Source organism: Onychostoma macrolepis, chromosome 11 (genome assembly GCF_012432095.1).
Source record: "Onychostoma macrolepis isolate SWU-2019 chromosome 11, ASM1243209v1, whole genome shotgun sequence".
NCBI classification, from domain to species: Eukaryota; Metazoa; Chordata; class Actinopteri; order Cypriniformes; family Cyprinidae; genus Onychostoma; species Onychostoma macrolepis.
The window spans coordinates 14,259,692-14,272,648 of NC_081165.1; the positions used below are offsets into that span (position 1 = coordinate 14,259,692).

General features: G+C 38.4%; 1 protein-coding gene across 3 annotated transcripts in view; it reads left to right on the plus strand.

Annotated features, from left to right (window-relative positions):
• The window catches only part of nacc1b (nucleus accumbens associated 1, BEN and BTB (POZ) domain containing b), a 16,496-nt gene extending 3,968 nt beyond the window's left edge, over window positions 1-12,528 (plus strand). For 2 of the 3 annotated variants that reach the window (XM_058791674.1, XM_058791677.1), the window contains exons 2-5: window positions 2,523-3,529; window positions 4,087-4,372; window positions 4,727-4,824; window positions 4,955-12,528. In XM_058791674.1, the coding sequence (XP_058647657.1) occupies window positions 2,523-3,529; window positions 4,087-4,372; window positions 4,727-4,824; window positions 4,955-5,259 (1,696 nt within the window). In that variant the 3' untranslated portion in view covers window positions 5,260-12,528. Of the gene's footprint in view, window positions 1-488; window positions 622-2,522; window positions 3,530-4,086; window positions 4,373-4,726; window positions 4,825-4,954 lie in introns of those variants that run through there. The other variant, XM_058791675.1, reaches the window with a different exon arrangement.
• The last annotated feature ends 429 nt before the right edge of the window (window positions 12,529-12,957 follow it).

Consider the following 12,957-nt stretch of genomic DNA (forward strand, 5'->3'; position numbering starts at 1 on the left):
GGCATACTCTTCAGTTATATTAAGAATGTGTATCAACATTTATTGCTTTTGTTCATTGTCTAATTTCCTGTGGAGAATGTATGCATTTTCTATTTCTATGTAATGGACTTGACAGTCATGGGATGTTGTTTGTGAGACTGCATGCACTGACCTTGGAGTTAGAACAGAGAGAACCACTGTGTCTCCATGGTTTTATAAGAATAGATGAGGATATACAGCAAGTGTGTGTGTGGTGATTCCAGAAATCTTTATTTAAAGCTTTATTTAAGAGTCACATTGTTACATTTATTGTGCATAAGACAACTTTGTCACTACAGAAATGATTCTGCACTATCATTCAAAAGTTTGTATTCAGCAAGGATGAATTAAAGTGATAAATAGTGACTGTATTTATTTCAAATAAATGCTGTTCTTTTAAACTTTATATTCATAAAATTATCCTGGAAAATATCACTTTTTAAGCAGCATGTTTTCACCATAGGTGATATGAAGAATAATCTTTTGAGCAGCAAATCATATTTGAATGATTTTGATGTGACACTGACAAGACTGGAGTAATGGCGGCTGAAAATTCAGTTTTGCAACCACGTGAATGAATTACATTCTATTAAAATTGAAAAGGTATTTTAAATTTAAACAATATTTCACAGTATTACTGCTTTTACTGTATTTTCAGTCAAATAAATACAGTCTTGATGAGCATATAGGAGATTTCTTTCAAAAACTTTGAACGGTATTAAAAATTTTGAATGGCAGTGTATCTATTTTTGTGTCCTGTTAAAGGGGTGGTTTACTGCTTTTTTTCTTTGCTTGATTGTGTTTATGGGGTGCAATATAACATGTCTTCGTGTTTCGTTTGTTAAAAAACGCCTTATTTTTCATATATTTCACCTTTATTGTAAGCCGCTTTCTCCTCTGTCATTTGAACGACCGGTTGACTTCCTGATTCTCTGAAACCACTCCCTCAGAAACAGGCGATGGGCTCAGATTGGTTAGTTGGGCCGGTGTGTTGTGATTGGCTAAACTGCGTACTGCACATTGTCCGGAAACTTCACGCCCATTACCTTCACGGGCGACAGCTGCATGTGCTCCGGTCAAAAGTAAATAATGGTGTCAATATTGCCGTATCAGTTTGAGCCAGAATCAGACCCAGAAAGCGGTAATGAAGAGAGTCAAGCAGAACTAACGCGAGCACAGCTCTTACAAACGTTTCTGAATGGAAGTTTGCTGTTGTGATTACATATCAATGTTTGAAGTTCGTACAGGTTTGTCTTATACACACAAAATAGCATCGAACTAACTGGCTACTAAAACCAAACAGCGTTGGCTTGTGTTTACGTTCTTGATCAAATCGAAAAATTACGTCATAAAGTATACATGGAAAATACATTTACAAAATTAGTACATAATTACAAATTCACGTCCAAAATGTTTGCACGCGTTTGTCATAGACACACGAAATAGCATTTAACTAACTGGCTACTAAAGCCAGCGTTGGCATTTGTTTACGTACTTGATAAAACTAAAACATTACGTCTGAAATTATACATGCAAATACATTTAAAATTATGAAATCTTACTTACAGGTTGTGGCCCAACAACTGCTGCCTCTGGTTTTAAAGTTGTAACTGCTCCATGTTTTAGTAATAGTTTCTGTGTGAATCCGGCATTGAACTCGTGTAGATTCTGGAAGCTGTCTTCCGTAAAATGCGCAGCACAGAGAGCTAAATTACGATTGTAATTGTCAGGAATATAATCAAACATAAATTTTAACCATTGTTGACGAACTACAGTGTCCGTAGGAAGCCCGAACACAGAAGACCTGACAGCTGGGTGAAAATAACACTGTTTCGACGGCATGGCTACAACTCTCCACTATAACTCTTCCTCTTCGACAAAGCCGCAGAACATGGCCTTGCCCCCTCTTTGGCATGTTCTGGAGGGAGGGGTTGATGCAAATGTATGGGTTTTTTACGTATGCAACCCGGGAAGTATCTCGTTGTAGTCCCATATGAGTCGTTTTTGTAGGCATTAAACTTCCTGATTTTTAAAAGACGATATCTCCGCTTGCTTTGAACTTTCAGCGCAGCAACTTTGCAGATACTGTTCATGCACCAACAGCAACATTACACACTATTTAAAATGAAAAAAGTGAAATCGCAGTAAACCACCCCTTTAAGTCTTTTTGAAAAAAGAACTTAATTTTTTATTTTTTTTGTACTTATAATTTTTTACAATTATTTATGGTTATGTATGTATGAATACACCATATCCATTGGTAAGCCGTTATGGAATCTGCATACTTTTTCACATTTTCCTCACTGGGATTTTGACAGGAAAATTTTGGGGTGGGACTGTGTAGAAATGTGAAAGACAAGTTGAATTTTGTAGAAATCTGGAGATATTTCTGTAGGCGTGGATTCTCTACAGGCCCTGCCCATTGGTCTTTATTATAAGAAATCTGGTAAAATAGTTTGGTATTTTTCACCTCATTTCTTTTTTGTTTTTTTCTTTTTCCACAGACTCTGTAGTGCTGGGCTTTACGATATGGCTCAGATGCTGCAGATGGCGATTCCCAACTTTGGCAACAATGTCTTGGAGTGTCTTAATGAGCAGAGACTTCAGGGACTGTACTGTGATGTGTCAGTGGTGGTGAAGGGTCACACATTTAAAGCCCACCGGGCAGTGCTGGCTGCCAGCAGCTCCTACTTTCGAGATTTGTTCAACTCTGGAAGTAAGAGCTCTGTCGTGGAGTTACCTCCAGCAGTCCAGCCTCAGAGCTTCCAGCAGATCCTTTCCTTCTGTTACACCGGCCGACTTTGCATGAATTTGGGTGATCAGTTTCTATTAATGTACACAGCAGGATTCCTACAGATTCAGCAGATTATGGAAAAAGGCACAGAGTTCTTCCTAAAGGTCAGCTCACCAAGTTGTGACTCACAGGGACTTCACACAGAAGAAACACCACCCTCAGAACCCCAGAGCCCTGTTACTCAAACTGGAAGCGGTACTGTAGGAGGGGGTGCGGTCCCTACGGCAACTGCTCGACCTGCTTCCTGCCTAACACCCCTTCCATTAGTGTCAAGGGTGAAGACAGAGCAGCAGCCTCAGGCCCAGCAGCCCCAACAAGAAGCATCATCATATTCAGTGGTTTGCACTCCAGTTGCTAAGCGTCTTTGGGAGGGAGGTAACCGTGAAGGAGGTGGAGGATCGGGAGGAGGGGGAGGTATGAGGAAAGCAGCCCGCTATTCGCAGGAGGTGGCACGGGGAACGGGAGGGGCACCGCCTCAAAGTGCAGCCTTATTGGGTGGAAGTGGTACCGCTAATAGCAACAACAATAACAACAACAGCAGTAGCACACCGGAAGGCACCAGCCCAGGTACACCCAGCATGTACACCAGTGATTCGCCGATCTCTTACCATGACGATGATGAAGAAGAGGAAATCACAGACGAAACCACAGAAGAACAGTACAGACAAATCTGTAATATGTACACTATGTACAGCATGTTGAATGTAGGGGCAACGGGTAAGAAAAGTTAAACTAAAATTTGATTTCATTGATGGGTTGCTAATACTTATCAGTTAGATTTATTACCTGACACTAACAGCATGTTGTGATAAAAGACTACAGTATGTAGTGAAATTCTGGGAAAAAATTGGCCAAGAATTGAGCCCTGAGGAACTCCTTCAATAGGAATTTTGAAAAGTAATCTTACAGACTTTCCAAAGAAAATATAGCATTTGCTCAATGTAGATGTTTTTAAACTTATGTTTTTTATGTTATTCAAAAGTCAAAATTACATGTATACTACAAACAATTGGTTAAACTTAATTTCTTTTCATCATTGCTCTTCCGTTTACTTTTCCCAAAGAATAAATTCAAAATATATATAAAAAGTGTGCACAAGAAAACAACATATTTGCAAAAAAATAAATAAAAAAAACCTCAGAGGGAGATAAATTAATTTTACATGTATATTAAATATCTTTTTAGTTATTTATCTGCAGCTTTATAGGCAGTTTAGAGCCAATATATTGTTTTTTATTTTAAAATATCTCTCCCCCATTGTAATCTTTGTTCAGCCAGCGAACGAGTGGAATCACTACCAGACCACCTCACAGTTGAATCAAGGGGAAGAGGAGTTCGAGTGAGGCAAGATCTGGCCTCTCTTCCCACTGAGCTCATTGCACAGATCGGAAACCGCTGTCATTCTAAACTCTATGAAGAAGGTGACCCTGCTGAGAAACTGGAGCTAGTAACAGGCACCAGTGTTTTTATTTCACGTGCTCAGCTGATGAACTGCCACGTTAGTGCGGGCACACGCCACAAAGTGTTGCTCAGGCGGCTCCTTGCTGCCTTTTTTGACCGGTGAGTGAAGTTTTTGACCTTTATTCAGCAGGAAATAAACGAAAAACTTTGTAATTAGTATTTATAGAAATTGTTCATGCAAAAAAAACAATTCTGTCATAATTTATTCACCCTTATGACTTGCTTTAACCAGAATGGAGATGTTTAGCATAATGTCCAAGTTGCTCTTTCCCATACAGTGAAAGTTAATTGTCATACTGTTTGGAATGATATGAGGGTGAGTAAATTATGCCAAAATACCAATTATTTTAGGGTTTTAAAAAGTTTTCTTGGTTTGGAATCCCAATTGCTCTTGCAATTTACAGGTTTTTATGTGTTTCTTTTAAAGTATATCATCCTTTATTTTACCTGTAGAAGCACTCTTGCAAACAGCTGTGGGACAGGCATTCGGTCCTCCACAAATGACCCCAACCGCAAGCCACTCGACAGTCGGGTTCTCCATGCTGTTAAGTGTAAGTTGTGGTCATTGAGTTTTTAAGCATGATTCAAAATAGCTTTGTGTAAAAAGTGCATAATAAATGAATAATCGTAAAATGTTTTTTTTTGTTTTGTTTTTTTTACTATCATTCTCTTTATTTCTAGTTTACTGCCAGAACTTTGCTCCTAGTTTCAAAGAGAGCGAAATGAACGCGATCGCTGCAGACATGTGCACTAATGCACGGCGCGTGGTACGCAAGAGCTGGATTCCGAAACTGAAGCTTCTGATGGCAGAAAGTGACGCTTATGCCAACTTTCTTCCGGACGCTGCCAAAATGGAGTCTGATGGCTTGGCTGTGGAGCATGCTTTTGAAACAGGATCCCTAGAGGGTGGTACAGCCTCTGAATCTGGCCAGTCATCTACAGATGCCCTGCAAGGTGTGAGCGGGGACGGTAACAGCTTGTTTTAGTGAGTAACAGTACCGTGCTTCAGCTATTTTTTCCTCTTCCACTCCTCCATCGTATCCCAGTCTCACTTTGGGCGTTGATATCATCTGGGAACAATGAAGTGTATCTTTATGAAGACTCTTGGTCATTTTTATTTCCTTGTAGATTTTTTTTTTTTTTTATTGTACCTTGAGGCCCTCCTTGTCATACTGCAGAAACACATTCCTGAAAAGGAGGGACCTCCTGGGGCTATTTGTTGTGAGCTGAAGGGGAAATGGTGTCTGGAAGCTCTTATCCAGTCTGAAAACACTGTCATGATTCTGAATGTATCTTTTTGGAGAATCCAGAAGTTAATGTTGCTGGACATAAGATTGTATTCATCTGTTAATATTTAGTGGCTGTATATCTGCTTTCTGGACCCCATTTCCTCTTTCTGCACAAACACCTTTAACACAGACACCTTAAATTTTTTGTTCTTTTAAATTACATTTTTTATATTTGAACAACATTTGTAATTTTTTTTTGCCAACTTTTCCACTTTTTGTCTTGCCAAGTATCCCAAGAGAGGCAGTGTATCATTTATAATTGTAATGAATTAGTAAGAGGCAGATTAATCTGTTTTGCTATATCTGAAACTACTGTTGTGTTTGATAGAGAGAGTCTGTGCAAGATCTGTGCACCTTTTGAATCAAAGAATAGTGAATTGTTTTCCACATGTTTTTGCATTGGCAAAAGCCAAAATCGATTTTTAATCATTTTCTTTTGGTATATTACCAAGGCTTAATATTGTTACTTTAGTTTAATCAATCGCCACAAGTTTTTACCATCAAATATCTCCAAAGGAAACCCCAAAACACTCCCACAAGCTTAAAAATCATTAAGGACTTTTAAATGTGTCTTTTATGTTCTTAGTAGTTTTGTATAGACAACACACAATGTAGGCGTCTGTGTGCTGTGTAAATGTGTGTGTATGGAGGCTGCAGATGGTAGTTTTTGAAGTGCTGTATCTCAGCTGACTGCTTCATGCACCGATCGCACAAGCGTGGTGCATGCTGCCGCATGGCGCATTCTGACATGCTATGCCTCAGCGCCTCTGACAGAGATGCACTAAATGCTCTGATGAGTGCAGTATTAGAGATTGGCACTGAACGGGCCTCAATGCCCCAGCTACGGTGGTTCCAAACCACTAAAGACCACTCTGAGAGTGGAAGCTGTTTTGTAATCTGTTTTTTTATGCGGATTTGAAAAGTCAGTTTTTAAGTGTCTCTCTTGATGGTTTTCGGGTTTCAGAGAGAAATTCTTGAAGTCAATGAAGAGCTGTTGTAACCCTAGGTTTGGAGATGAAAGAAAGTGACCATGTCATTTAAAGTGTAGTTGCACTCTTAAAATATTTAAGGATGTGTTAAAATTAGATTCCCAAAGTATGACCTGCATCTTCAGGTGTTTTAAGCACACTTATGTCATGAAATGCGGACTATATTGTTTGAATTATTGATTATGGCTGAAGAAAGGCTGTGATTGGACAAGATCATCCCAATCCAAAAGCATGTTATTTGTGGGTTTTAAATGTTTACATTTTCTTTTTTCATTTCTAACCTCTTCATTTAAAATGACCCATCCATGCCATTCCAAATCTGTAAGGCTTTCTTTATCTCATGAAACACAAAAGAAGATATTTTGAAGAATGTTCGTAACCAAACCAATTTGGTGACCATTGACTTCTATTGTATGGACTTAAAAAAAAAAAAGAAAAGAAAAGAAAAAGATATTGCTAAAATACATAATACAATTTCACAAATTGTTATAATTCTAAAATCATAAAATAATCACTAAAAACAGTTTTGGGTGAACCATTGATTTAAAATAAAAATTTTAAACCCTTTTACTTAAAACTTTAATGAAAAAAATACACTGCACTGGGCCAGGGGACAAAAGACTTTTACCTCTCAGCCACGTGGTACGATCCTAAGAGACTGCACCAAGTCTTAATCATAGTACGATAGGATGAGAATGAGATATTTGCACAGAAATCTGAACTGGATTGTTCAGCACTGCCTTATAGAGTGGAAGCTCGTGCCTGGGAGTCTTACACAGCCAGTCTGCGACAGAGAAGTGAAAGAAATCGTGGGAAGGGGAGGGCATGGAATGCCTGGATGATCCAGTATGCATGCATGCATGCATGCGTGCTGGTGTGCTCCGCTACTTTTCCTCAGAGTTTGAGCCTCTTTTTTTCATTTCCATTTTTGGACACACACGTGCTAATGCTTGTGCATTCATGTGAGGAGGCTGACAGGAAAGCGAGAGCGTGTGCCAGAGGCATGCTTTTTATGTGTGTGCATTTGTTTATGTGTACGTGTTCAAATGTAAGTCTGGTTTTTGTGTGCCAAATGCACGTCTGAGAGAGGGTGCGTGGGTGGTGTTGGTGGATGACTGTGGAATATGTGCATTGTGTGTGTGTGTGTGTGTGTGTGTGTGTGTGTGTGTGTTGATGGGTGGGTAGGTGGGTGGTTGGTATGTGCGTATGCAGAGATCAGAGAGCTCTGTTTGTTTTTGTCTGACTCAGAGAGGGAGACATACAGTGCAGACGCAAGCAGAGAGGGGAGGGAATGTATTGGTGAGGAGATGGATGCTCTCACACACACACACTTAAACACACAACTGGTGCAGTGAGCCATTTCCCAAATGGAGGCATCAAACGGTATGCTTTGACTAAACAAACAGCTCACATTGAATCTCATCAGATTTGCCTTCTTTGGATTTGTTTCTTCATTGAAGTTAACATGAAATCAAAATTGATCCTATTTTCTGTCTTATTACACATTTCTTGGGGTTTGTGTTAGGGGAGGGCAATATGACCAAAATCTTATATCACAATATGAGTAATTTTATTTCATATACATCATAATATTTTGCTTTAAATAAAGCGTTTATGATATCAACATAATTATTACATAATTATGGTCACCAGTGTCAATATCACAAAAACCTAATACTAGCCTAAATAATAATAATACAATTTTTTTATATATATATTTCTTAAAGTTACAAAATGAATGACAAGCAGGAGGAATATTAGACTGCTGTCACTTTAAGAGCTACCCGGATCCAATATATTGTTACACATGCGTTACTGTTTACGAGGATACTTGCATAGATGGGCATTTTGACACACAGAAGTGTGTGTATTAAACCGTTCAAGGCCTATACAGTGGCAAAAATATTCCCGCGCTCTATGAGCAGTGTCTTCACGTGTGTGTGCCTCTGACAGCACTCAAAAACAGCACGCGCATATAGCAAAATGAGTTCTCTTTCACTGCTGCTTGCATTTCGATGGCTTAAAATCACTTGCTTAAAAACATGTGCAAACGATATGTTTTCATGACCACATAGCACTGCAATATCCCGTGAGCATGTAAAATTCTGTCAAATTCTAAAACATTGTATAATTAAAATGTATTGCGAATGTCATTTTATATTGTCTTTAAGGCCATATTTGGGTTACTTGTTAAATGTAAAGTGAACACTGCACCATGTGAACACCGTTATACTAGTGTGTGTGTGTGTGTGTGTGTTTAGCATTCCATTGTCCAAAAAACAGATGAATGTGATTGATGGTGACTGCATAAATATGGCTTTGTGGTGAACTGTTCCTCATTGCACCTTTTGAAATGCAACGAAAAAGAAAGATAACAGCGGTCAACATTTCTTCATCCCTGATAGAATGTACATGGAGCTGGATCCTCTGATGTACAGCTTGATAAGAATGGGGTTTTTTTTGTTGTTGTTGTACTATCGTGTTGGACACCCAGGGAGGGACTAGGAGGTTTTTTAGGAAGCAGGGCTGGATTTGTGATGTTTTCAACCCGTGAATCACTTCTTAATATGTTCTGCTCATTGGCGAGATTGGGTACACAATGTGCGCTGAACTCGATGAACTTTAGTGGAATTACCCCGTGTAGAATTTCAACCCCTGACCCGCACTGTGGGTTCATGGTCTTTAGTGCAAAATCCTTTCATTTAGCAATTAATCTTCCAGTATTATTAGTATGTTATACTAAAGAATCATCTACGTCAAACAGAACAAATGAGGTTATGCTTCGGACGCTTTGAGACATAAAATGAAACTTAAGAAAGAAAAAAAAAAAGAAAAAAAGAGGAATAAAATGCATGACAAACCATACCTTTGTTTTTATTACCTATGGTTTTTTGTTCAAATCTAGAATAGTGCTTGGCCATTGAGATGCTACTAATTTTTAACATAGACTGTAGAGTTGCCAAGTACTTTGTAAAGGAACATCATGAAATTTACAGTAGCTAGGGGCAAGAGAAGCGCTATACGTTTTTGCTTTGCATATGACTGAAGTGCTGGGAAGGGATGAGGGCCGCTGAAACTAGCTAAGAGGGTATGTACTGTATTAAAATGTCATTTTTAAAGGGTGGATGAGTTTGAAGCAGCATAGATGTAGGGAGCTGCGGTCTATATGTACTGCAAGCTGTATTATTACTTCTGTCTTAAAGAAATATCATTTTTGTTACTGAATTAGTTTACTTGTGCAGATGGCTTTTGATGTTGAGTGGCACATGGATGAGTGCCACCTGGTGTCGGACTTGATAAATGCTGCAGGTAGAAAAGGAAACTGCCATGCAGTTACTTCTCTTGACCATTAAGGGACAGCAAAGATTTAGAAAACTCTTGTAATTTGACATGGTCTTTAATTTAATAACCCCTTGCCAACTGTGTTTAAAATGTGTTTGAACTGCCAAATATAAGGGAATGTTATTGCGTTTATTCAGAACTAGAATAAATTGTCTCTACTGGTGTTTACCAATGGGACAATCAAAACATTTGATATTTAATATGACACTTTATTAACAAACAACCAAAATGGGGATTTGTGAATAGCTATTAGGATTTAACATATTTACAAAATTGTTACCCTCTACTCATGATTTTTTTTTTTTCGGTTCCATTGTCTACACTGATTTGTTGAGAAAAATCTGTAGGACTCTGCAAAATGAATTTGTAAAATGGATTGTAAAATGTGTTAAATGGAGCTGAGAGTGCTGTACTCTTTATCAATTGCTGTGGATGTTATTAATTTAAGTTGTGTGTATTTTGCAAGAGAGAGGGAGCACCGTTTGGTGAGTGTTCATAGTTTGACTGTGAACTCGTACCTTTATCAGGAGTCTTCAACCATGTTGTTTTTTTGCTTTTTTTGACTACAAAATAAAAAGCTAACCTTGTTCTGCTAAAAATTTTCAGTGTCCCCCCCCCCCAAATGAAATTATAAAAATTGAATGATCTCTTTATTTTTAATGCAAGTATTAATGGCTGTTTCTTATTTTAATGGTTTTGCAAGCATCATATGTAAATACATGAATATGGTACTATTCACATGTTGTTGGCCAGGCTTGAAATGCTTCTCTCAATTTTATGCAATATGTTAAAGGAGATTCATTTTCTGTCTCTGTAAACAGCAAGGGGTGCTTGGCCTGAAAATAAGTTGAAGACCCCTGTCTTAGCACCTTGAGCTCCCTCACTCTTTCGATTGAGCACTGGGGACTATTGTATCTTTTTTTATTATAATTTTTTAAAGTTAGATTTCTTTAATTCTGAGTCTTAGGGCTGGTTCACACAGAGCTCTTTTTTTGCATTTAATTGTGCTGCGTTTGAACTTTTTCCTATGTAAACATGCACTAGGCAGATGTCTTTGACGCATCTTGCTGCTTTTTCAGCATCTTGTGCATCCAAGCCACGTTCACAAAAAGAAGTTGTTTGACTATTAAGGCCAGTTCAACTTTTAAGGCAAGACACCGCTAGTGAATAAGGTATACATTTTAATTACATATATAAATTGCACCGTTCTTCACCAGTTGATTGTGTTGTGGAATATTGTTGTTATCAAAGGAGGCATTATGTAATTAAATATGCACAAATTTCCAGGTTCAAAATTTTTTAGATTTTTGTTGACATCTTAAAGAAACTGGTCTTCAATATATGCACTGTAATTTAAATTTAGATGCAAATAGTCCCAGTAGTTTGAGAGAAAACCAATTATGTAAGCAAAATTGACCAAACAATGGTTTTGTCTGTAGTGTCTTACCTCGATGCTCTACATTCTTTTTTCATTTCTCAGCACAAAATTTTTATGCGCAAGAATGTGTTCTGTGTGAACAAATTATGCTAGAAATATCTAAGCTCACTCCACCTCACAGTTCTAGGGAGACAGAAGAGGCGCAAACACAATGACAGATGCAGTCAAAAAGCCTCGGATGAAGACATACCTCTCCTAAACTGATATCTTGTACATTTTGTCCTTTAACAGGCTGATAGACATCTTATTTAAATCTTATTTCACCTTTCCAGCGTTCTCTCCTCCAGTATAAACACACTCCTCTCTCTCTCTCTCTCTGCTGCGGCCCGCCACTCCATGTACTTCACCTTTCTGTGCGCTTCTGCGCTGCCGGCAACCTCAAAGACTTCTTACAGATTTCAAAACATATATTGCTCTTTGTATATCCCTGCCCACCAGAGACCAATGTATGTGCGCACACACAAGCAGGTGTGTAGATCTACCTCCTGACACCTTCAGCCATACCTCCCTGGCCCCTGTGCCCTGATGCAGGTCATGTGATGCAGGAGACTCCTCGAGGTGCTGCTCTTCAGAATTGTTTGAACGGTGTTATGGGAAACAGATGTAAATGGGGGCAACTTTGAATATGGAATGTTGTAGATTCATACCTCACCAGGGGCCGGGGAGCTCCATCAGCATGGCTCTGGAGAGCATGTCTCTGGTGTGGCCGCAGGGATCCTGCAGCTATTTTTTTTCCAGTATAGATATATGAATATACATATATAAATACAAATCTCTCTCTCTCTATATATATATATATATATATTGTACATTGTACATAGAAACACTAATGAAGTTTGATTGTTAGTTGTGCACTCACAGCATGAGATTATTATTCCCCAGAAACCGCTTTTTGGAAACAAATGCAGTAGCGTCTACTGATGTCAAAACCCCTCTGTACCCTCCAACCCCACCCCATGTACATGCCAGTGTTTCCTCTGTGTTCCAAGTGCCAATAACTTTGTGAATTCCTCTACTGTGACCCAACGAGAAAGAAAATTGCACATTAACTACTGTAAAAAAAATAAATAAACAAACATGGAGAAATTATGAAAATACATCTTAATAAAACGCTTTGTAACAAAGAAAATCATTGTGGTTCACATTTGTTTTAAAAGAATTAAACACCCCAAAATTTGCTGAAAATTTACTCACCTTAAGGACATCCAAGATTTCCAGATTTGGAGAGATAACAATGGATTCACTGTGGTGAATGGGTGCCGTCAGACTGAGCAACTGATTAAAAACATGAAAATAATCCACAGCTTTTCACTTGACAAGACATTAATCGAAGGACTGGAGTCGAGTGGGTGTTTTTATCAGCTGTTTGGATTCTCATTCTGACGGCACCCATTCACTGCAGAGGATCCGCTGGATGCAATTTCTCCAAATCTGTTTCAGAGAAGAAACAAACTCATCAACATCTTGGCTGGGCTGAGAGCGAGTACGTTTACAGCAAATTTTCATTTTAAACTATTCCATTAATGTGTGATTTGTCATTTTAACACAGCTTTACAGGATGTATTTTATATTTCATGATATTTATCTCTACTGTGAAAAATATTATAATGATGTATTTTTATCAGA